At 43.3% G+C, this 25,319-nt stretch overlaps 1 protein-coding gene and 1 non-coding gene across 2 annotated transcripts in view; one reads left to right on the top strand and one right to left on the bottom strand.

Moving 5' to 3' along the window:
* Window positions 1–25,319, bottom strand: part of SORCS1 (sortilin related VPS10 domain containing receptor 1) — a 673,129-nt gene that overhangs the window by 23,198 nt on the left and 624,612 nt on the right. The window contains exon 23 of the mRNA XM_045164209.1: window positions 7,731–7,862. Within this exon, the coding sequence (XP_045020144.1) occupies window positions 7,731–7,862 (132 nt within the window). The remainder of the gene's footprint in view (window positions 1–7,730; window positions 7,863–25,319) is intronic.
* TRNAW-CCA lies at window positions 14,630–14,702 on the top strand. Its single transcript has one exon. It is a non-coding gene; the product is annotated as a tRNA-Trp (tRNA).

Consider the following 25,319-nt stretch of genomic DNA (forward strand, 5'->3'; position numbering starts at 1 on the left):
GTAGAGGTTAAACAGAAAGGTTTGGCTCTTAAATAAACATACACACAGATGTGTACATATATATATATGTGTGAAATATATAATCATGTATAAAATTAATATGCTTATGCACATACACATGCTTATGTACATACACACACATATGTGCACATACATTTGTAATTGTATTTGCAGAAAAAATACCTTAACTTGAATAAGAAAACATCGGAAGTAATTAAGAAATTGTCCTGTTTTTCAGAGTCCATACCATGAACAAAATGGGACTCTATATATGCATGAGAAAGACTTCTCTCTTCCAACTTGCTGAAGTGATATGTATTTCTTCTTCCTGACAATGTTTCTTCCTCAAGAAAGAGATATAGATAAGAAACTAGAAAAGTGTTCATCTGAACAACATACTTCTAATTTATAATCTCCAGGAGAGTCCCATGAAGAAAATAATTAACTTCCCAAATTTGTTCTGGTTTATAACATTGCTTCATCGGTTTTATCTGTATCATTTACAAAATTAAACAGGATATACAAAAATGGTAGTAGAGAAAGTCTATTTCATGGATTTAACTTGCATCAAAGAACACACAAAAAAGATAACAGCATACTTTGTGGTGTGCAAAAGAACTTATGCACAGAAATAGAACTAAATAAAATTTACACTGCATACAAGAATGAACTCAATTAGAACCATGCATTTCTCTATGCAAGTAAATGAGTACGAAACTGTTGACAGATTTTGACAATATTTTAAATGTTTTCCATGCCACCTGCAGAAGCATTTATCCTGTATTGTTTTCATCATTTGTGAATTATTACATATATTTTCATATATACAATATATAATGTATAATATCTATGCATTGAACACTTTCTATTGGCAAAGTTACATATTTCTCACTATTTTTTCCCTAGGACAACATAGCTCCATTGAAAGCAACATGAAGCCTAAAGGGCACTCCTACGTTTATCCTGTTCATATTTGAAGAATTGAGACTAGAATTTCATTCTGTTTGACTCCTCATCTTAGGGCATTTCCATAAAAAAACATTTTCCTTGAGCCAGCTGACAGCAACACAAATAGTATATAGGAGGAGGTACAGCTGAGCACATTTAGGAGATAAAAAATTGTAGTACATCATTAACTATGCTTCTATTTCTCATTTAACTGTGAAGCACATGATTTATAACCCCAGGCCTGTGTCATCTGACCAATTTGAGCTACAGGCAATTCCTAACCGTAGCCTCAGGACTGCTGCATTCTATTCAACAGTTAATATAATTTATAATGTTTGAGAGAGTCTTTGGCCATGAAAGGAATAGAATAAACTGGGACTATAGAACAGCATGGTGACAGCCTAAATGAAAGAACACAAGCTTGCATGATAAAGACTCGAGTGAAATAGTGTGTAATTGCTTGGAGATCGGTCCTCCTGAAACAAGCTGAATCTGTTCATTTTTCTTTCTCTGTCCAGTACAAGTGTGTCATCCTAGCAAATTTCATTTACCTTTGTACAGTCACCCCTCTTCTGCTGCTCTCCATTGTCTATTCTCCTTCAGCTAAATAATCATGAGCAAAGAAAAATCTATTATTCTTGGCGTCTGCCTATTTGATGGAATATGCCTATGATTCAAGTGCAACCACACTTCATTTAAACCACCACTTAAATAGACAGTGGCAACTCAGTACAAATACTTGGAAAGATGCTATCAAAAGGGTGCTGTGGAAGGGACCAGGTACATGGAAAACACCAATTCTCCTTCTCAGCTGCTTCACAAGCATGAAATTTGAGTGTGGTAATCAGAACAGGGGTCAAGCTGAGGTAACGATGTTACAATTTGGAGGACTTGAAACAAAGGAAATGTGCTTTCTGCTTAACGCTCCTTATCTGCTGCAGGTAGATGTGATGCTGTGCTCATTATAGTCACCAGGGACACTGGCTGGTAGATCAGCCCCCTCAGCTGTACACACCACCAGAGGAGGGGAACGAAGAGTTCTCTGGGTTCTAGAGACAAAATTTGAATACTTCAGCTTGGAAGTGACGCATCACTTCTGCTCCCACTTCATTGGCCAGAATTAATCACACGGCTCTGCTTACAGAAGAGCCTCATGGTATAACCCTACTGGTACCCAGAAATGGTGAGCTGGAGATGTTTGGTCAACAGAATAGATCGCTACCACGTAAAGAACACATTCAACATCCAAACAGTGCTTAAAGAAACCAACGAAGGAAAATAGACTCTCAGATCATGAGAATGGAAATGTCAAATGCTGAAACATGAAGCTTAAGGACAGCAGAGCAGTGGTAATTTATGAAACATGACACCCAGAGAAATGGTACAGAGTGAAACCATGAATACACACTCAAAATGGGCTTTAGCAGATTTATCGATGGCAAAGCTATATTGGGTCATACAACTAATGCTTATCTGAAGTTGTGAGGAGGGATGGAAACCCTACTGAACTTAAGGAACATTTTGGTGCCAGATTTAGAAGGAGACTTGCCTGGGATTACCTTGGAATGGACATAATCAAGCCTGATCCTGTTAGGTTATTAAGGCCTCTTCAAAGAGTGATTGAATGATATTACTTTTGGAATTAACAGAGAAAGATCTTTCCCAATTATCATGATTTCTGGTTTAATACATGGAAGAAGCAGTGAAGCCAAACAGGACTTCTACTTATCAGTTCTGTTCTTTGTTAGCACCAAAGCATCAGCTTGACTACAGTGTCTAAGAAGTTCTTCCTGGATGACGTAATGAAGAAATAATGTGTTCCAGTTCACTTCCTTTCCCTAAATTCCCCATCACCAGCTCCAAACTTCTCTCCTTCTCCTTTTGCTGTATTCTTTCAGCACAACTCTTACCTAGTCTTTTGTTTATAACTTCCTATTTTAGTGACTTTCCTTGTGAACTTCAAAATATTTCTACAATTTCTCTCTTTGAAAAATCTGGACAGGGCAGACTGAGTATATCGAAAATGGTCTAAGATTATTTATTACGTTTCACAATGAATCTTATTTCTAAAATTATTGCCAATAACCTGTTCCATTTTCAGAGGCATTTTTTCTTTCCCTGGATTTTGGTTTCTGCACCTGTCAAATGTATATGACAACACAAACAACTAAAGAGGAAATTCGTTGTTGGTGGTTGACATTTCGTCCATAGTCGTTCTGTTCATTTTAAATGTGTCCGTGCCCTTTAAGGATTCAGCAAGACAACTTGCAGCCTCCCTATCTCCCCAGCACAGCACCACAAACACAGCATGATGGTCCTTTCTCCTTCCAGGAAAGCCAGATACAAAGCTTTTCACCTCTGAGGACTCAGAGAGAAGCCGGCAAGTACAGTGGTGCAGGAGGTGGGATATGCTCCACGCCTGAGCAGCTGGCCTCAGGTAGCAAGAGGGTCTATCCCTGATGAGGCCAGCTAAGGGCAAGTGAGCCTTTTCTCACTCTCTGGAGATGTGAAGTCGAGAGTGGTGGAACCCTCCCAGACAGAGGTCACTTGATTAACCCAGCCCAACGTTATCCAGATAACAAGGTCAAGTGCTTCTCACTGTGAGGAATTTTCAATTTATTTCACAGTCAAGATAACTCGATCTAAGCCAGCATCTGTCCTCTCCGGGTAATGCTGTTAGAGGAAGTAAGGGAGGAGAGCCAAGAGCCCTTTGCTGGGGCCCTGCCCGCCCAGTCATCAGGGTCCACCTGGCCAGGTCCCACTTTTTCCCCTGCTGGGAATTCTGTGCAGTAACTTTATAAGAAAGGGGCCAGAGTATTGAGAGAGAGAGAATAAAGCCAGCTCTTCCCAAGTTCTATCTAATTCAGAGAGCAGCCTTTAAAGGACTGGGGTCCTGGTTGTCGTTTTCACTTTGCATTCAGTTGCAACTTCTATGTAATTTATGACAAAGGAAGTCAGTTGCTTTTGCCTGCCTCCAGTTCCTTCTCTCTCCCCCATATTTTTCTTTAAGGACCCATGTCCTTTTCTATTCTCAGCCCATTTGATTTAGGAGGGGCTCCCTTAACTCCTGATCTGGGGAGGGTATGACACATTGAGTTATCACTGACAGAGCCCTAGCCTTCTGACTACCAGGCTAGTTGAGACATCTCCACTTTACCAAAGTCGAGGCTGTGAGAATTATCACCCTAGGCTTTTGGGGTGCACCCAGGGGAGAGGCACTGTCTTTTGAATGGAATTGATAAGATGACTAAATAAAAGACTGGGGCTTCCTGGGGCCATTCTCGTCTTCCTATGTGCTGGCCTAATTCTTAGGCAGACTTCTCGTGTGGTCACAACAGAAAGAGATAGAGAAAGAGGGAAAGACGAAAACAGGGGAGTAAGCTGATGATACTTCCTCTCTGACTTATCCATGCCTGAGCTGGACTTCCCAACTAAATAAGCTCATACTGCAAATTTCCAGTGAAATCTGTTTGAACAGAATATATGTTCATTTCATCAGGGAAAAAAACCCTACACAACTCAAAGCAAAGCATCTGTTGCTCATTTCCTGGGGCAGCAGGCTTGATATCTGGGGGCCTTGCAGAAGTCAAGTGGTACCCAAATCCACATGGGCAGCATGACGGAACAAGGGGACCACTAGACTTGAGAGGCAACTCAACTTGCAGAAACAGAACTAGAATCTCCTTCTCCTTAAAGAGCTGCATCTCCTTAGGCAATTCACAGCTCTCTGTTGGGGTCTGACTTCATTAATTTCAAAGTGATTGCGTCAGAAAGAAGAATTAAAGGACCTCCCTTAGGATCATAACTATAGGATTCCTGTGGGCAGCACCGGTATTGCTGATTCTTGACACAAGGCTTAGTTTACATACTGATTTCATTACTGTGCTTATTAACTGTGTAATAACAGTTTCCATAAGACACTGATTTCTCATATGCTAGGTTTGGTCACTGAAATTAGTTTCATTCCTGGGTAAGGCTGCCACACTGGCAATTCCCTTAACCAAAGTTACAATCTCCCTTGGTACTCTGCTGCTTTCCCTCAATGCCATCCATCTGCCTGATAACTTAGATGAGTCATCTTCCCTCTAGTTACTCATTCACGTCTTCTTCCTGTTTCCTGGTATCTTTGTTCTTTCCTGTAATTCCATTCATTAATCTTTTTCTCCTTATTGTCACCATCTTCTTTCTGCCAATGCATGCCCTGGACTATCCTAGTCTTTAATATGCCTATATATATTTTTTGCATTTCTCATATACTCTCCTACCACAAAATGTCCATAAATGTAACCATTATCTATTTACCATTTATTGAGTAACCTCTATAGGTCAAGGGCTTTGCTCTATCATTTCTTTAATGATCTATCAAACACTCTATGAGACAAGTATTATTGATTATGTGATTTTGGCTGGATTATTGATCTTTTCTGAATTTTCCTCATCTATAAGATATAAGCAATGGATATAAGAGCTGAAGCTAGAAACCTGGTCTATATTTCTCCAAACCTGTGGTCTTTCTAAAACATATCTGAACTTGCTATCTAAAACATATCTGAACTGAAGTCACTGAATGTTAAGTTCCACAGCTTTCGAGCAAGCCAAGCCAGCTGCCTTAGGGTCTCTGATTAATGGCTCATCAGTACATGATACTTGGCTGCCTCGGGGACACTCACTCAGGTCTCTGAGAATGTCTCTGGAGAAGACACTCAGATAGAATAAAGAGAAAGAAGAACTCTAGAGAAAACAGACAGAGCAAGATACACACTCACACAAGTTAACCAAGTTTCAGAGAACACATGCCTCTTCTTTCTACATTTTCTCTAATATAAACATCTAGAAACTATATTTTAGAGAGAGAATGAAAAGTATTGGAAATTGAGATGTGCAGATGATGTGGTACCTGGGAACTTAGCTGGCTCTAAATCTGGACTCTTCTGTATTGAGAAGATGATATTCTGGATTTCACCGGCAAGCCATAAGATTTCCAGAGGAGGCACAAATATACATGTCTCAACCTAAATGCTCTGGATAGGGATCTACACCCCTCTAGGTCTCATCAGCAGTGTGGTGATAAGAAATACTCCATTCTTTCTCCCACTGAACTGCAGGTGCAGAGAATAATTTATAGAATATAACCGGAAGTGGAAAGCGAGGGCTGAGCAAAGTCAGAGGCAAAGTTGACGGGTTCCCTGCTGTCCGATGTTCAAGTGCAGTTCATTAGGAGACGGGGTTCACTGGGACTTTCCTTGACAGCTCTGTTATTTGTTGTTTGCACATGAAAAAAAAAATATAGACATGAGTCTTCTGCCAACTGGGAAAGCGACTGTTGAAAGGTGGGCATGTCCTAGGAGGTGGGCCAGGTTGTAATTTGAGGTTGTTGCTAACAAGGCTGTGATAGAGGTTTCTCAAGTCATCTTGGAGACCAGAGATCAAGGGACTAGATTATGGGTTAATTCTAAGTAAACTGAAAAGCTCCAAGTACTAAAAGGAGAAAAAGTTAATATTTACTTAGTGTCTGAGAGGAATCCTGTTTTTAATATATCTGTCAGAGAGCATTGAGAAACCAAAGTCATATAGTTTCCAACAGGGTGACCAGACCAAGACTGATCATTTTAACTGGGTGAAGAATAAGAACAACAACAATGACATCATCATAGTAATAATCCTCACTACGCATGCGTGTTAAGTTGGTTCAGTCGTGTCTGACTCTCCGTGACCATGTGGATCATAGCCCACCAAAGCTCCTCTGTCCGCGGGATCCTGTAGCCAAGAATACTGGAGTGGGTTGCCCTCCTCTGAGGGATCTTCCCAACCCAGGGATCGAATCTGTGTCTCTCATATCTACTTGCATTGGCAGGCAGGTTCGTTACCACTAGCACCACCTGGGAAGCCCCATGCTCACTACAGAGATGGATAATCTGAAGTTAAAAGGAAGAATGGGAGAAAAAAGATCTAAGCAAGCAGAAGAGAGAGAACCTCTCTCACACACCCATACACACACACATACACACACAGAGACACTCTAATAGTCCAGAGGTGCTGGAGATGAGGAAAGTGAATCCCCTATAGCCAGGGGAGGTACTTGGAGTCAACATTACTCATTCATTATAAACTCAAATCATCGTAGACTGGTGGTGATAAAGAGGACTCATGATTTGTATAAAAGTTGTGCCTTTTTATAAAGATACGCCATTTGATTCTCAGGGATTCTGTGGTGGCTCAGAGGGTAAAGAGTCTGCCTGCAATGCAGAAGACCTGAGTTCGATCCCTGGGTCAGGAAGATCCCCTGGAGAAGAAAGTGGCAACCCACTCTAGTATTCTTGCCTGGAAAATCCCATGGACGGAGGAGCCTGGCGGGCTACAGCCCATAGGGTCGCAAAGAGCCAGACACGACTGAGTGACTTCACTTTCACTTTGATTCTCATGATGCAAGTATGTGAAGCAACATAAATCGATTGGACTTCTTCACATTGTTCAGCCTCTTGCATTTTTCCTGCCACCTAATACCTTGGACAGTTTGCCATGTCAGTACACAGATTTATCCTGTCTACTGTAAACACTGTACATGGATATACCCTGAGTGGTTTAGCCACTGCTGACAATAGACACTCTTGCACGTGTTTTCTGGTGATGCTGTAGTTAAAGCTCCAGATTACGTTTCTTCAGGGAGGATGGGAAAGTGGAAGGGTCCACAAGTGGGGACCCCCAGAGCTGCTGTCCTGGTCAGGCACTAGCAGGGTTGTGGCTCAGAGAGGGAGAAGCTGGCATGCTACCTGGGGACTCACCTGCTCCAGGTCCTCGGCTGGCCTTTTGTTTTCTCCTGTGGGGTCCTGATGGGGTAAGACAAAGAGCTCGGCAGCGGTGGGCAGGCCAGGCAGCACTGCCACCAAGATGTGCTGGCCCGGAACCCCGGTGGCCTGAGGGAGAGACACAGAGGCACACGTGAGTCCTGGGGGAAAGAAAGCTGATGAGAAGGAACCATGAGAGTTGTGGGGTGGTGCAGTAGGAAGGCACATGGGTGTGGAGATGGGGGTGTGAAAGCAGGGTTCTGGGTGCACTTGTCGGGGAGGGATGCAAAGGCCAGAAATGGGTTCAAGCCAGACTCTGAAGTCTGGTCCCCTGCTCTATCCCCATGAGACCTTAAACACTTTGCATCCCCTTAAATTAAAAAGTGGCATGATGGTAGTACCTGCCTTGTAAAAGTAAGTGGACCCTGTCAGTGAGAAGGCTGTCACTGAGGCGTATCTTCTGCCCCTGGAGCTATAACACTTTCTAACCTAGCTTCCTCCTTCCTCGAAGCACTAGCGTTCCCTCCAAATCCACCAGGCATACCTCTATCACCTAACCTAATAGCACACCCCAGACCACAGCCTCCAGGTATCTGTTGAATTCTCCTAAGCATCAGACCCTAATGATCAGCTAAGGAAGCTCTCTTAACCCTTCCCCCTGCTACCCTTCAATCTTCTATTAAAATCATGTTCATCACTCAAAACTTCCTCTTTACTGAGCCTACTTTCTAGATGTTTCTAGAATTCAGTTGGCTACAATTTCAGCATTTCTCTGGAGCATTCAGTCAGAATGTCATTTGGTTGCTGTACAAGAACTCCTCACATTTACTCCAAAATCTTCATTCTGCATGTGGATGAATGGAGGCACTCTTTTCCCAGATACCCCAGTGGGAAGCCTTATCTCATCTATGACATGACACTCTCCTTTCCACATCCTATCTAAGCAGCCTATGAGATATTGACAAGTGATCCTATTGGTTCCTTTCTATTTAAATTCCTCCCACCCCTGCCTTGTTAATATCTCGATTCAGCCTCTATGTTCACTCCCCTCAATCTTTACAACAGCCTCCCCATCTCCAGGAGACAGACTACTATCAATGCTTAAAGATTTATCCCCCTACAGTCCAACTCAGATTGTGCATCCCCATCCAAATTCATGCACAAATTACCACTGCCAAGTGGATTAGATTTACATTCAAAGCCTTCAGCAATATGGTCCCACCTTTCCTTCCTACACTAATTATCCACAGCTCACACAGTCATCTTAGGCTTAACTGAATGGACTCATCTACAATTTCTCAACAGCCAGTCTTTTCTTGCAAATGTTTCTGTGTATCTCCGCTGAATGTCTTTTCTATACATTTGCTGCTAGAACATCATGAAGTTCTAGAACAACATAAAGTCCACTCATTTCAGTATATTTTTTCATGATTTCCAGTTAGGTGATTGTTGGGTTCTGAAATCTACTTTTATATCTTTCTTGAAGTACTAAGAAATTCCATTTGCTGGATCTTTTCCATGTGTCTGGCATTGTCCTAAGAACTTCTTAATATAATGCAATGTAATCTCCCACAAGCACTCTTTGAAGCAAGTATTACTATACCTCTCTGTGCAGGTGAAGACACAGGTTGCGAGTCCCCAGGAAGCTGGCTCTGAGCTTAGCATGTAGGGTGTTTATTAGGGGACATTCTTAGAATCAACAGCTAGAGGACTGAAGGCAAGAAAGCAACAATGGGTAGAAGGAGAAGCTGAGCTATGATAAAGGTCAGTTCAGAAGACCTTGCAGGGAATGAGATTTGCCTGAGAAATCTGAATGGCCCTTCAGATTTGCCTGAGGTTGAGCTGAGGCATCACTGGACACGAGCCACTCAAAAAAGGACACAACGGACACAACGTTGGGGGAAGGCAGCTGAAACCTCTGCCCACAGCTCTCCCAGCAGCTAAGGCAACTGTATCTCCCGTAAGGGGAATCTGGATGGTACATCCCTATTTCTGCTACAGGACAGACAGAAGACTGAGGAAAGCTCAACAGTGGCTCAATGCCATCTAAGTAACGAATGGTGACGCTCAGTTTGGAACCCTGGTCTGACCATGATGCTTCTGTCTTAACCAGGGCTCTCCTGCCTTCTTTCTCCTGGCACACAAAGCAGCTCCTGTCCCAGCTGGTATCATACTGTTTTATAGCCCTCCAGGATGCTAAGCTCAAATATTATGTCTAAACTCATCCTTATCATTGACAATGTTTACTGAAGGACTTTCAATGAAAGATCCCATTGCAAAATATCAATAGAAAAACCCCAGTTGATGAGGAAAAAGGCAACTGATTTACATATTGAATTTCATTACAGAATGAATAGGAAGAAAACTACAATTAAGTTGACATCCAGTTGAGCTTCTTATAGAGCTTATTAGGGGACACCTGGCAATAGGGTGTGTTTTTTAGGACTTAAGGAAGTGACTGAGAATATTTACTATCTCAAAGCCAAGGTGGGGAGCTAGGAACCAGGGCTGGTTCAGCCACCTCTTAGGATTGGGTAACCACGGGGTCTTCAAAACTCCCTCCACTCCATCACCTCTTATCCTGTGGGATGTGAAGCCAACCTGTTTGTTCTGCATTTAGCTGATTATGCTCTGCAGCGGCCTAGAAATATTAATGAGCAGTCATATCTATCCTAGTGGACAGCTGGTGGAAGAGTGGCAGCCCAGAGCATCTGATCCCCTTAAAATTAATGTGAAGAGAAACCAGCCTGGAAAACATCACTGCTGAACTAATGCTTGGTTGATAAGCAACTGGGGGTGTTGGACAGCTGCCTAGGAGATCTACTGGGACAGAGATATCTGAAGGAGGTGGGCTGTGGGTTCACTGAAGGCTATAAGTCATCTCTCTAGGACAGCAGAGAAGAGAAACCAGTTGTCACACTAGTGACAAGCAGCTCTAAGGATAAAGAGGCTTGTGGTTTGGCAGCTTCACCCCCTGGTGGCCATAATGTTTAGCCACCGACAATGTCATAGATGCTCAGAGTCCTTAAGACAAAGGTGAGATGGCATTTACCCAGAGGTAGAGAAAATAACCCTTCTCCATCCCACTGTTCCAAGTACTCTTATCTCTCCATTTAACAAGGCAAAGGACAGCAGCAGAGTGGAGTGGGAAGAAAACTACTTGATCAAGATTGAAACCTTGAGGTCTAACTCCAAGAACCTGACTTTAGACTGTACAGCCCTGGGCAAGTTATTTGCCTCTATTCACCTGTAAAATGGGGATAATCAGCCTATCCATTTCTACATCATAAGCTAGGTTTCTTTTTCATGATTAAATGTGTCTAAAAATGCAAAACACTGAGAAGAGTTTCTGGAATTTTTAAAGTGCTAAATGAATATTCACAAAGACAATGGTATGATTATGGGAACATCAGCTCTTTGCAAAAAGGCTGAATGTGAGATCAGTTTTCTGAGCAGGGGTTATCTGAACGTCTTTAACTCTCCTCATCCCTTTGTGTCACGAGGCACCATGTGTCAGGTGCAGGAGAGAATATATAACTAATCCTAAATTGACTTTTCTCTTAGGCTAAGAGTAGACCTCATTTTCTTGGGTGCCAAAATCGCTGCAGATGGTGATAACAGCCATGAAATTAAAAGACGCTTACTCCTTGGAAGAAAAGCTATGACAAACCTAGACAGCATATTAGAAAATAGAGACATCACTTTGCCGACAAAGGTCCAACTAGTCAAAGCTATGGTTTTTCCAAAAGTCACGTATGGATGTGAGAGCTGGACCATAAAGAAGGCTGATCATCAAAGAATTGATGCTTTCAATTAATGCTTTCAATCTGTGGTGCTGAAGAAAACTCCTGAGAGTCCATTGGACACTAAGGACATCAAATCAGTCAATTCTAAAGGAAATCAGTCCTGAATATTCATTGGAAGGACTGATGATGAAGCTGAAGCTCTAATACTTTGGCCACCTGATGCAAAGTGTTGACCTGATGAAAAGAGTCGACCAAAGAAAAGACCCCAGTGCTGGGAAAGATTGAGGGCAGGAGGAGAAGGGAGCAACAGAGGATGAGATTGTTGGCTGGCATCATTGACTCAATGGACATGAGTTTGAGCAAACTTCAGGAGATAATAAAGGACAGGGAAGCCAGGCATGCTTCAGTCCATGGGGTCACAGAGAGTCAGACACGACTGAGCGACTGAAGAATAACAACCAAGAGTAGACCTTAGGGAAAAGTCATTTCTGGTTTTCTGGGTTTGTGCAATAAACCCAAGCAGCTATATGAGCAGATATCCCATTTCTCTGATTGTTTATGGAAGTGGAGTATGCAGGCGGAATGTGCCTAGAAGAAGATGTCTTGTCAAATTGTGGGTGACATTTGTTCAGAAGGGGATGAACCATACCACCTTGTTACCCTCCCAGAAACCAGACTGGATTCAGATCCTTCACTTTAATTTTGTAGCTTTGTCACTTATTAGCTGTGAGGCTTTAGACAAGTTATTTAACTTCTTTGAACCGCAATTGCTTAATCAACAAATAAAGACAATAATATGTTGCTCTTGGGGCTGTTGTGAGAAAGGAATGCTGTTAAAAAGAACTGGGACATAGTAAGATGACCACCTTCCTGTGCTGGGTACTCACTGTGCCATTGTGCTGGTCATTCATGGGGCTGGAACCCAGGCTGCTCCTTCTAATGGTATTCACTCTATGCCTTTCAGTACTATGCCCAGCAGCTCTTCCACACGTACTTACAGCTAACTGTGAATTCCGCCATGACTGTCACATATTGCCATGGTCCTCTCTAAGCAGAACACAAAGGGTAAGGACCCCGCGATTATTCAATTTCCTGTCCCCCGTGGCACCTGTGACATGTCTGCACATGGAGCGCTCAGCTTTGCAGGTATCAGACTGATGACACCCGCTTCCCCTGGCCTCTGGCTCTTCCCTGCCATTTCTTAGTGCAAGGGTCCCCCTCTGTGAAAGACAAGGGCAGACAGGGAAAGGGCCTGGGCCAGAAGGAGCTGGCTACACTCACCTCCACCAAGGCCTTTTTGATAACTCGGCTGACGTCTCTCCTCCACTCAGGAATGTCCGGGTTGTAATCGTCCAGGTTTGGAGAAAAGGACAGGCGAAGAGATCGGAATTCCTCTGTGGACCACCAGAGTAGAGGGGTTACTATAAGTCAGATCAGCCTCTCAGGAAGCCTGTTATACTTTCTATTTTATGCAAAGCCCTAATGCAGGGTCCTTGTCCTCCACACTCACCAGAGAGACCTTACTAGAAGGCAAGGTCAACATCCCATCCCTCTTACCTCTGAGCTCCTTTTCCAGGCCAAAGCTTTAGTCTGTGACCCATGCTTCACTCCACAGCTTTATGCACTGTCCCCAGTCTAGCCCTTGTGCTCCTGGAGCACTCTGACTGCATCATGGGTTTCTGCCCCCAGGCCTTTGAACACACAGCCCCTTTCCCAGAATGGTCCCCTCTTCCCACCTTCCACGCATGTAGCACTCAAGCTCTAGTTTGAGTCCTCACCGACTTAATACTCTGCCCACCACATTTTACTTTTCTTTTTTATGGTACAGCTGTGCTCTGCACATACTTTCATTATCATTATATAATAATCATATTATATGATTATATAATTATTAAATTCATCATATTCATCTATTGCTAAATTTTGTTTGCATGGGAATTTCATTGAAAGGAATTTCCAACTCTTTATTTCAAGGATTTTGCTAGTTGTCACAGTGGCCTCTGAGTTAATCTTGGTCCCCCAGAAAGTAGATGAAATTATAAAGGCGATGATTTTGTGAGGAGAATTGTCTTTAACAGAATATGGGGAGGAAACCAGAGGATCTTGGAGCACCATCAGACCATGCTGCATATATGACAGGGTGCAAAAGAGGGAGGAAGGTTCAGCGAGACTGATGGGAGATCCATGAGCTGAAGTCAGCCAGAGGAGCCCTGTGTCCCAGGAATGGGTTCACCTTAGTATTCCTACTGCCTTCTGTCATCACTGGCTGGATGGTGCAGCCTTGGTCCTAACATGGTGATGGGTTTCAGAGCACAGCCCTGAGGGGGTCTTATCACACAATCTACTCAGATCACACTGCCCCCCTGAAATCTGTGGGAGGTTCCACACTGCACTTAGAATAAATTCAGATTCATATCATGGCCTTCATAGTACCACACAAACCAGCAACAACTGTCTCCTGCCACATGTCCTGCGGGCTGCCCTGCACTCCATGACGCCATCCTTCTCCATGTTCCTCAGTCTGCCAAATTTCTTCCCACATTACCATGCCTCTACTTCCCCAGACGATAGCCTGCTCAGCTCCTTTTCAGCCTTCAGTCTCTCCTGGGAGGAGCCCTCCCCTCCAGCAACCTCAGGTATCCTCCCTTTCACCAATGCTAACACCTTTCATCATGTGACCCTATTTGTCTCTGCCAAACTTCTTACTGTTCAAATTATTTTGTTTGGGGGGATAAGGGGAGAGGGACAAATTGGGAGATGGGGATTAACATATACACACTACTGTATATAAAATAGATAACTAATAAGTAACCTACTGTATAGCACAGGGACTCTACTCAATACTCTGTAATGGCCTATATGGGAAAAGAACTGAAAAAAGAGTGGATTTATGCATATGTATGGGCTTCCCTGGTGGCTTAGACGGTAAAGCATCTGCCTGCAGTGTGGGAGACCTGGGTTCGATCCCTGGGTTGGGAAGATCCCCTGGAGAAGGAAATGGCAACCCACTCCAGTACTCTTGTCTGGAAAATTCCATGGACTGAGGAGCCTGGTGGGCTACAATCCATGGGGTTGCAAAGAGTCAGACTCGACTTCACTTTCATGCATATGTATAATTGATTCACTTTGCTGTATACCTGAAACTGGGCTTCCCTGATGGCTCAGAGGTTAAAGCGCCTGCCTCCAATGCAGGAGACCCAGGTTCGATTCCTGGGTCGGGAAGATCCCCTGGAGAAGGAAATGGTAACCCACTCCAGTATTCTTGCCTGGAGAAATCCCATGGACAGAGAAGCCTGGTAGGCTACAGTCCATGGGATCACAAAGAGTCGGACACGACTGAGCAACTTCACTTTCTTTCACTTTCACACCTGAAACTAACACAATACTGCAAATCAACTGCAAAAAAAAGCTTTAAATAAATAAATGTTTTTGTTGTCTGTCTCCCACACAGGAATATTAGTTCAGTGAGGATGGGGGCACAGTGTTTCTGGCCCTTTGGGACAGTGCCCAGTCCATGGTAGGTTTTCAGTGGCCAGGAGTCACTTAATTAATACATTTTTGTTGAATAAATGAAGGTATGAACATCAGTGGCGGCTCTCTGTAGTTTATGCCTTTATTATTCAACAAACATTTCTTTCTTGTTTTAAGCATGTTCTTATATTTCAGGAGGGGCTCAGCAACACTGGCAACACCAAAGACACATTCAGGAAACTCAAAAAGCCACGTGTGCCTTTCCTAACACTGCTAACGACTTCTCAGGAGCAGGCATTGAAGACTTGCGCATGATCAGGACTGCATTTAAGGCAGCCAGCTTATTCCAAAGATGTATTGTTCAAAGTTTGACTATTTGGAGTCACTGGTCACCGAGGTGAACATTCCCACTTCAGTTCTGATGGAGAAGAAGGAAATGCATATTAATTAGCAGCATGGGAAATGGCAGTGCCACAGAATGACCCGCTGGGTCCTAACATTTCCCTTTGAAGATGTACGTGTTTGTCATTTTCACTTTCCTCGAACCTCTTAACCAAACTGTGGAGACTTCATCTCAAAAGAAGATATTTATCTTAATAAAGAGACACAGATGAGAAACGTGGTGCAGCTCCCTCTATAATTACTTAGCATGCTAAACAGCAGGGCAGAGAAATGTTATCTTTTAAGTTTATTCAACAAATAGGGGATGCGTGTGGGAGGACTGAAAAGGGTAAACGTCAATAATATATGTATTTCTTGCAGCTGCTGAGAGAGATGAATTCTACACATTTACATTTTCTTTGTTGTATTTAAGGGCAAACTTGAGCCTTGAAGCAAAGGAAAGAAAACAATGCAAACTAAATTTTCTTTCCTACAGTCTACTGTATGTCTTTAGGTAGGCAATCTTTCCTCTGCCAGCTTCCCAAATACGATACCTCCTTCAGTCTGACAATAATGATCTTAAATTTCCCCAAAGCTTAATTATGCTTGAACAGGTTTCTTTCAGACTTCAGATTCTGACCTCCCCTTTCTTGGAGCATTTCTTTTAGAAACTTGCTATTATAAATTCTTTCTGTGAACTTTTGAGATGTAAATCTTCTGCAACCAGGAATGCCTTTCTCAAGGACCTAGGAACCATCTTTGAAATGGTATCATTAAGAAAGTGCCCCACCTCTGGGAGGGTAGGAACCAAGTTTCCTAAGTAAACCCTTGTGTTCTAATCACAGAGGTAATCCAATCCCCCTGAGTCCTCTAGCACTTTCTGCTAGCTTATCCCAGAGTTTAAAACTCTCCCTGCCTTTTGTTTCTGTCCAGTTCAATCTTGCCTATTTAATTTCCTGTGATGCAATTTGCTTTTAATAGGTCACGCATGCCCTTAGAATTTTATAGTTATACATGTGAAACTCTGGACAACCCATCTGACCAAAGATGATTAAGGATGCTGAAAAACTCAGGAATTTGGCTACAGGAAGCAGGGAGCACTTTCCCTGTTCAAGCTTTTAGTCAAGGGATCCCTTTTAATGAAGAGAACCCATTTGATGGTGAATGACCCACTCTGGAATGATGCTTTTCAAGGGATTTTTAGGAAGAGGAAGAACTAAGCATAGCAAGGGATAGAAGGTAGTCATCAAGATAAATATTCTCTCTAGATTCAGAATTCTTATGCTCTGGCTATTATACTTACATTTTTTCACTTGTAAAAGAGGGATAATTGTATTTCTGATAAGCCTGTTCATAGGATTCAATAAAACAGATCATATATATCCAATGCTTAGAATAAACACCAGTAAAAGATGCATCAATGTTAATTTCTATCACTACCAACCATCATCATTATTATTCAACCTGTTACTGAATAGGGGAATGACTTTAAGACAGTAACTTTCCATTTGGGTACCACAATTTCCTAACGCTGTACTAACGGGTTAGACCAGAGAAGTCCAAGTTCAGTCTGTGGTTCTAATGAGGAGGTGGCTGTTGGACTAATGGGTCAGTGCCCATTAGTGACACAGGTGACATCCCGGAGGGAGGGAGGAAAGAAACAGAGCGTTGGATAGAAAAGAATGAGAGCCAGCCAACAGGGTAATTTCAGAGCACTGGGCCCTAGGTCTTGATGGTTGGAAGCCCAGCTCCGTCACTTACTAGCTGAAGCAAGTTAATTACCTCTCTGAAAAAAAAATGAGGTAATTGTATCGGCTACCAACCAGATGCATTCCTATAGCATAGAAAGGAGATGGAGAGGAAAGAGAAACAAAAGCTCTCCTCTCTTGGGGCCACTCGGCTAAGAGGTCTCCTCACTGATGGGACCTTGGAGGCAAACCACAACCCTGGTTAACTTTCACTTACTGCTGGGGCTGCTCAAACCTCTTCAGGGGCTGGGGGAGGGAGGAAACACTATGAAATCTAACAGGCAGCCACGCGAGGAGGAACAGTGTCCTCAGACGTGTTCAAAGTTGCTTACAAACTGCTTTCTGAATTTGAAGGTCAAGTTGGCAAAATGAGAAATGAAAACAGGACCTGCATTAGAATCAATTAATTCTAGAAATGGGGCAATTGATATTACTTGGACCATGAGTTCATGTGTCTCTGTCTCAGTCTCTCTATCTCTTTCAGTCTCTCATCTCCCTTTCCCTCCCTCACTCGATCCTCCCTTTTGTTCTGCCTGCACAGCATTTATTTCTCTATCTATTTCCTTTTGAATTCCTGCTCTTTAAATTTTGATTTTCGGGGATGCATTAGTACCATTTTCATATTAACAATAAAAGTTCATATTTTTACCATCTACTAAAGCACTTAGTGCAGATCCATCTGACTATCTTTCTGCAGAAAAAAAAATTACCAAAATGAAATCAATTTGTATAAACTGTTTTTTTTAAAATATCATCTTCCATCAAGGATCCCACCTTTCCATTTCAGTAAATTTTCATTCCATGTGATACCCTGACCACATTCAGTTTCCCCAACTGATGACAAGAGTGTTCTGTACAGCTGTTTGTTCAAACTAATATTCTGTCCACGATGATGCATCACATGTGCTTGTTATGACCCCTCCCTTGCTTTTAAACCAGTAGAGTGATTTTTAAATGATACATATTTGTGGAAGAGATTTTCAGAGCATTTAGACATTGGCAGATTCTTCTTAATGATCAAGACTCTGAGTTTGAACTTAAAAAAATAAAGGCTCAATATTAACCATTTTCTTTTATAATGGGTTTTAAATCTGTAAATATCACAAAAATATCAAATGGAGTGAATCAGCCTTCCACATAATGAAATTCACTCTTCTGTACCTAAGGTAGCTGAGTGCACAGTTACTCTATGGCACCAGAGCCAGTTCCAAAAAAAAAAAAAAAGACAACACATCGTCTTGGGTTTTGTGATCCCTACTTTGCTGGTGAACCACACCTTCCTCAGAAGAGGAGATGAGACTTGACTCAGCTCTTTCTCAACCACTACCATCTGTTCTCTGGGTAGATTCATAAGCCAGCATGGCGTCTGGTGCCAAGGTACCAAACCATCTCATCTGAGTGATGGATGCGGACAGTGATGGATCAGCAGATGACCACTCACCATACACCGCGATGGTCTTCGTGTCTTGCAGGATGGCATTCCCAGCTGAGACCTGCACTGTGATGGTGTTCATCCCTTCAGAAGTAAACTTGAATGCTATGCTTCCCTCCAAGGTGATCAGGGGCTAAAGCAAATGAGGACATAGAGTGAGGGGAGAGATTTTCAGTTACACCCAAGATAGGCACCAACTCTGAACCACCAACAAGCTCCTTAAATTAGCGGAGGCTCTTTCCGGGGCAGCCCCTGTGTGCCTGACTCCACCTATGCCTCCCTATTACCTCGAGTCCAGTCCAGAAAGGGACTACCAGAGAAGAAACTCTACTCATTCCTGAATCTGACACCTCTCTTCTGCTACAGTCCTGACTCAGGACTGGGGAGATCATTAGGTCTTGCCTGCTGGTAGGGTGTCTCTCTGTTGATAACCTACTCATCAAGCAGATCCCTTAATCCAAGGCAACATTAAAATCAGGCCAAAAGAAGGGGCTCATATGAATCCAGATTTAAGCCAGTCACTGAAAGTGTATAAGCTGCCAGTGCTTCTCTCCAGGGGGCGCTGCTTACATAAAATTACAATGGAACGCAGCGACCGTGGACACCAAAACTACAGTAGGTAGACGGGTGTTGGCCTTGTGTGGCTTGGTTTGCTCTGAGAAGCCCCATCAGCAATTTCCTGGAAGGAGCTGCTATAGAAACAGGTACTAATTGGATCGTGGTTTGAGGACTCAAAAAAAAAAAGATTTGGATCAGCTCCTGTAATGAAACTGGACACCAGGGTCCTGGAGGAAAGGATTATTAGCCTCCTGACCTCCCTCCACTCACTCCCCACAAACAGTTCATTCCTGTCTTTTCTTCAATTAATTCAAAAATCAAAATTCATTTAACTCCCTGTGTAGCAGAAGGTAGACTAAAGCCCAGCATAAGAAGTCTGCTTAATAGAATCTGTTGAGAATTTAGTTTTCTGCTAAAAGCTTAAAAAAAGAAGCAGCAGCAAATAAGTTATTTAATAGTTTCACCTCCTAGTACTAGCATTCAAGCAAGTAACACAGATTTCTCTTCTCCTGTGGATAGTGGGCCCAATCTGGACCCAATTTGCATGTACAGTTTCAGAAGAAATAAAAAAGGGCTTCTTTTCAGCTGATTTATGTCAGCAGGAGAGGTGAGAGATTCCTTTGTCTGTCAGGCACACAGCAGGTCTGGTGTCAGGAGAGGTTTATCCCTGGGCTTGTGTGAAATTATGGCTCCAGTTAAACCCAACACTCAGCTCTGGGGTAGAAAGAGATTTGTATTCACACAAGATGCATTGCATTTGAAGAGCAAAGTTATAAGTAACGGCACCTCTGCTGGAAGAAGATGAAGCTCTCCATTTAGAGCCATTGGTCTGGGTCCTCTAGGGAAGATGATGCCAGGCTTCAGTTCTACTGCCTTCACTGACATTTGCAAGCAAATTTTAATTTCTGAGGATGGAGGGAGTTCCAAACTGCATCAGAGCGTGCAGCCTGGTATGCGGGGAAGAAAAACCCAGGCAGGCATGAGAAAAGCCATGGATCTGCATGAAGTAGCTGAGTGAGACTGGAGGAAGCCACTTCATCTGTGTCCTCCTCACTTTTCTCATCGGTAAAACGAAGGACTTGGGGTACATGAGATCTAAGGTCTCCACTGATTTTGAACTTGCTGCTGACTTTGGATCACAGGGAGTGTTTGGAGGAAACATAAAGCAGGAAGCTGAGCTAAAGAAGGGGTCGTTTCTGATCCAGGCTGGGGAGTTATGGGGTGGAGGGGCCATAGGGCAGGGTGGGCCATGTCTGATCAAGAATAGAGAACAAGGGGCGAGGGGCGGGCTGCACAGACATCTGTGGCTCTTGTCTGTCTGGTGTCCACTGTTCTCTTCTTTTGAGGGCCATTCCCTCCCTTCTCTTGGTCTAGACGGATCTAGGAAGGTTGACTTGAACAGCTCTGTTTCTGCCATGAGCACCGTGATCAAGGCATGGACGGTATTATTACTCTGTTCCAAGACTCCTGTTAGAATTTTGGCAAAGATGGCTCATTTGCTCCACTGAGCTGTGACAACATAAAGCTCAGGCTGCTGCTGAGGGTCACTGCAGAGTAAAGCCCATGTGGAGAAGAACCCTGACTCACAGGAAGGCAGGGGTAAGAGGGAGGGGTATAGATGTGAGAGAGACAGAGACATACTGAAGGGATGACTGAGGCACTCAGAGCCTGCCATTCCTGAGGTTGCCACAACTCCTGGACTCTTGAGTTAGGATAAGTCATGTCTTTCCCTTTATTGCTTCAAGAGGAGCCACACAGACCCTGCATGGAAAGCCGACTCACCTCGGTGTTGTTCCCGTACCACCACACGTAAGTGAGGGTGCCCACTTGGCTGGGCCACAGCACGGCGGTGGCGTTGACCTCTTTGTTCTTCGTGGTGACAAAGGGAAGAGACAGGTGAACATGCTCCAGGGGACCTGAGGCACAAGAGGAGAGAGGAGGCATGGAGAGGGAAGAGCTCTCTCTGCTTTGCCTTCCCTGCTCTGAATTCACAATCCTTCCAGAAGCCCCTAAAACATCAGTTGTGTTCCTGGACGGAAGTGCTCAGGTGCCACCCCTACTCTGGGGGAAAGGGATATATTGAGAACAATTGTGTCTTCATCCTTTCCATTTACAGATCTTTCTTCCAGGTCCAAATCCTGAGTTATTTCTGTGTAAAAGCTTAAAAAGTTACAAGTAATTGATGAAGTCCTTAAAGGAACAGGAATAATATGAGATTTCACAGGGAGACGCAAAGTGTTTCCAAGAAACCTCCCAGAATCCATGTTGGGTGGGGTTGGGGATGGCTATTATACAAATCCCCAAAACTTTATACATGTAATTATTTTGTATTCTTTACTGGATTTTAAAGATGCATGTGAGTGTATGTAAATGTGTATGTTTGTGTATAACTGTGTGTGCGTGTCTGTGTAGCCTCCTGGTTAGGTAAGCACAGGGCTGAGCTGAGCCTGTCCAGGACAAAGACAGGCATGAGGGGGCAGAGAGAGAGTTCTGTGGTCCTCAGGTTCTCAGGATGCACTCAGCTGAAAAGTAGGATGATTCTACCTATAGAGTCCCAGTGGACCAGAAACTTCAGTCAGATGTACAAACCCACAAAGATAACAGTATCCTTTTCTGGAGAACCACTAGACCTACCCTAGGATCCCCTGACTTTCTCTTCAAGTCACTGTTACCAGACAAAATGCATTCTCCTTTGAGGGGAACATGGCAAAAATCCACCACCACCACCTGTATTCATGAGACAGAGAAGAAAGTGGCACTCAGGCCTTTGCACCTGCTTTAATCACTGTCCCCTCTTCTAGTTGACCATATGATGCATTTTCTAGAGTAAGTCTTTGACCTCTTTCTCCCTCTATCTTCTTTTCTGCTGAGGGATACCATCGACACTCTGACCTTCAACTATGAACCACATGCTTAGGGCTCCAAACCACCTTCTTGATGCCAGAATCAGTTTATTTGTGCTCAGTCATGTCCAACACTTTGCAGCCCTATGGACTGTAATCTGCCATGCTCCTCTGTCCATGGAATTTTCCAGGCAAGGATACTGTAGTGGGTTGCCATTTCCACCTCCAGGGGATCTTCCTCACTCAGGGATTGAACTCACATCTCTTGCATCTCCTGCATTGGCAGGCAGGTTCTTTACCACTAGCACCACTTTGGAAGCTCCCAGACTCAATTAACAGCCAGATATTCCTATGAAATACGCTGCCTCCCCCCACCCCCCACCATTCTGTATACTTCAATCTTGATGAATAACACCAGTGTTAATCCAGGGGAACAACCCAGAAGCAGAAAGTCAGTCTTGATTCCTTATGTCTTTGCTGCCCACATCCATTTAGGAAACCACTGATTTGGTTTCATAAATTCTCTCTCAGAGCTCTTTGCATCCTGCCCTCGTTCCTACACTATACACCCGTCTCACCTGAAGGAGTAGAACTTTCTCATGGAGAGCCAGACATCATGGAATGAGAGTCAAGTGGGCCTTAGGAAGCATCACTATGAACAAAGCTAGTGGAGGTGATAGAATTCCAGTTGAGCTATTTCGAATCCTAAAAGATGATGCTGTGAAAGTGCTGCACTCAATATGCCAGCAAAAAACTCATCAGTGGCCACAGGACTGAAAAGGTCAGTTTTCATTCTAATCCCAAGGAAAGGCAATGTCAAAGAATGTTCAAACTACTGCACAACGGCACTTATCTCATATGCTAGAAAAGTAATGCTCAAAATTCTCCAAGCCAGGCTTCAACAGTACATGAACTGTGAACTTCCAGATGTTCAAGATGGATTTAGAAAAGGCAGAGGAACCAGAGATCAAATTGCCAACATCTGCTGGATCATCAAAAAAGCAAGAGAGTTCCAGAAAAACATCTACTTCTGCTTTATTGACCACACCAAAACCTTTGACTGTGTGGATCACAATAAACTGTGGAAAATTCTCAAAGAGATGGGACTACCAGACCACCTGCCTGCCTTCTGAGAAATCTGTATGCAGGTCAGGAAGCAACAGTTAGAACTGGACATGGAAAAACAGACTGGTTCCAAATCAGGAAAAGAGTATGTTGAGGCTGTATATTGTCACCCTGCTTATTTAACTTATATGCAGAGTACGTCATGAGAAATGCTGGGCTGGATAAAGCACAAGCTGGAATCAAGACTGCCAGGAGAAGTACCAATAACTTCAGATATCCAGATGGCACAACACTTATGGCAGAAAGCGAAGAACTAAAGAGCCTCTCGGTGAAAGTGAAAGAGGAGAGTGAAAAAGCTGGCTTAAAACTCAACATTCAGAAAACTGAGATCATGGCATCTGGTCCCATCACTTCATGGTAAATAGATGGGGAAGCAATGGAAACAGTGACAGACTTTATATTTTGGGGCTCCTAAATCACTGCAGATGGTGACTGCAGCCATGAAATTAAAAGACGCTTGCTCCTTGGAAGAAAAGTTACAACCAACCTAGACAGCATATTAAAAAGCAGACATTACTTTGCCAACAAAGGTCTGTCTAGTCAAAGCTACGGCTTCTACAGTAGTCATACATTTCCTTATAGTTGGACTGTAAAGAAAGTTGAGTGCCAAAGAATTGATACTTTTGAACTGTGGTGTTGGAGAAGACTCTTGAGAGTCCCTTGGACTGCAAGGAGATCCAGCCAGTCCATCCTAAAGGAAATCAGTCCCAAATACTCACTGGAAGGACTGATGCTGAAGCTGAAACTCCAATACTTTGGCCACCTGATGTGAAAAACAAACTCATTGGAAAAGACCCTGATGCTGGGAAAGATTGAAGGTAGGAGGAGAAGGGGACGACAAAGGATGAGATGCTTGGATGGCATCACTGACTCAAAGGACATGAGTGTGAGTAAACTCCAGGAGTTTGTGACGGACAGAGAGGCCTGGCATACTGCAACGCATAGGGTCACAAAGAGTCGGACATGACTGAGCAACTGAACTGAAGTGAACTTAACTAAACCTTTCCCCATTCTAATCCACCCTCCTGCTCTGTGTGTCAAAGCCTGCCTCCCTCGATAATACATAAACTGGGGACTTCCCTGGCGGTCCAGTGGCTAAGACTCCACACTCCCAATGCAGGGTGCCCAGGTTTGATCCCTGGTTGGGGAACTAGCCCAATGTGCTACAACTAAAGATCCCATGTGCCACAACTAAATAAACAAAGATTTAAAAAGTAATACATAAGCTAGACCAAGTCCCAGATGGCCCCATCACTTAGAATAAAACATACGGTCCAGGGCAAGGGCAGAGCAAGTACAAAGACTCAGAGGAGGAGGGGGATCTCCATGTTGGAGGAATAGTGAGAAATGGAGAAAAAAATGGAGGGAAAGTGTAGAAGACGATGAGATCTCAGAGATAATCAGGACATAGAGCACACTGGCCTTTAAGGCCCAGAAAGATGTATGTGTGTGTTTGTGTAAGTTCTTTCTTGCATATGTATAAGTACACATTATACATTCACGCAATGTATAGCAATGACTATGTGCCTTCTCACCCTCCAACTTGTTGTGAGAGTGATATTTCTAGAAAGTGATGCTAATCACGTGCTCAAAATGAAAATTTCCATTATATAATAATAATATTAAGATAGCTAACATACACAGATCTCAAATCTGTGAGATAGAGAACACAGGCTGAAAACTTTTGGAGGGACAAGTCCTTCGTATTCATCTTTATATATATAGAAAATTGTATGGACAGAGGAGTCTACAGTCCATGGGGCTGCAAAGAGTTGGGCACGACTAAGTGACTGAGTACACACACAGAGATGTGTGCAGGTCCTGAGACATAGCAGGCGTTGCGTTATTGGCTGAGTCACTGAACAAAACAGGGTATCAAAGAGTTGGACACGACTTAGCGACTAAACAACAAAGTGAACAAAAACATAATTTCCTGTTTCTGCTTTTGTCTGTGTTTTCCTCTCTTTATAGATTAGAGGCTGGGAGACCAGGAGAACAGAACTAATTTTCTGGTTTACAAGCCATATGATAAGAAGTAGTTGATCATAAGTCAGAATTGTTCAATGAAATAATAAAAGGGTAACATTTACTGAGCGGTGGCTGTGTACCACATAGTCTGTGAACGACTTCGTGTTCTCATTTAATCTTCATAATAACCTTATGAAGTAGGCACTATTATCAGCTCCATGCAGAGATGAACTAACAGAGGCAGGTCACCTTCCTTCACTCCAGGGTGTGAACCAAAACAGTTCAAGTTCAGAGCCTGGGCCAGCTGACAAATG

This window comes from Bubalus bubalis, chromosome 23, assembly GCF_019923935.1.
Source record: "Bubalus bubalis isolate 160015118507 breed Murrah chromosome 23, NDDB_SH_1, whole genome shotgun sequence".
Taxonomy (NCBI): domain Eukaryota; kingdom Metazoa; phylum Chordata; class Mammalia; order Artiodactyla; family Bovidae; genus Bubalus; species Bubalus bubalis.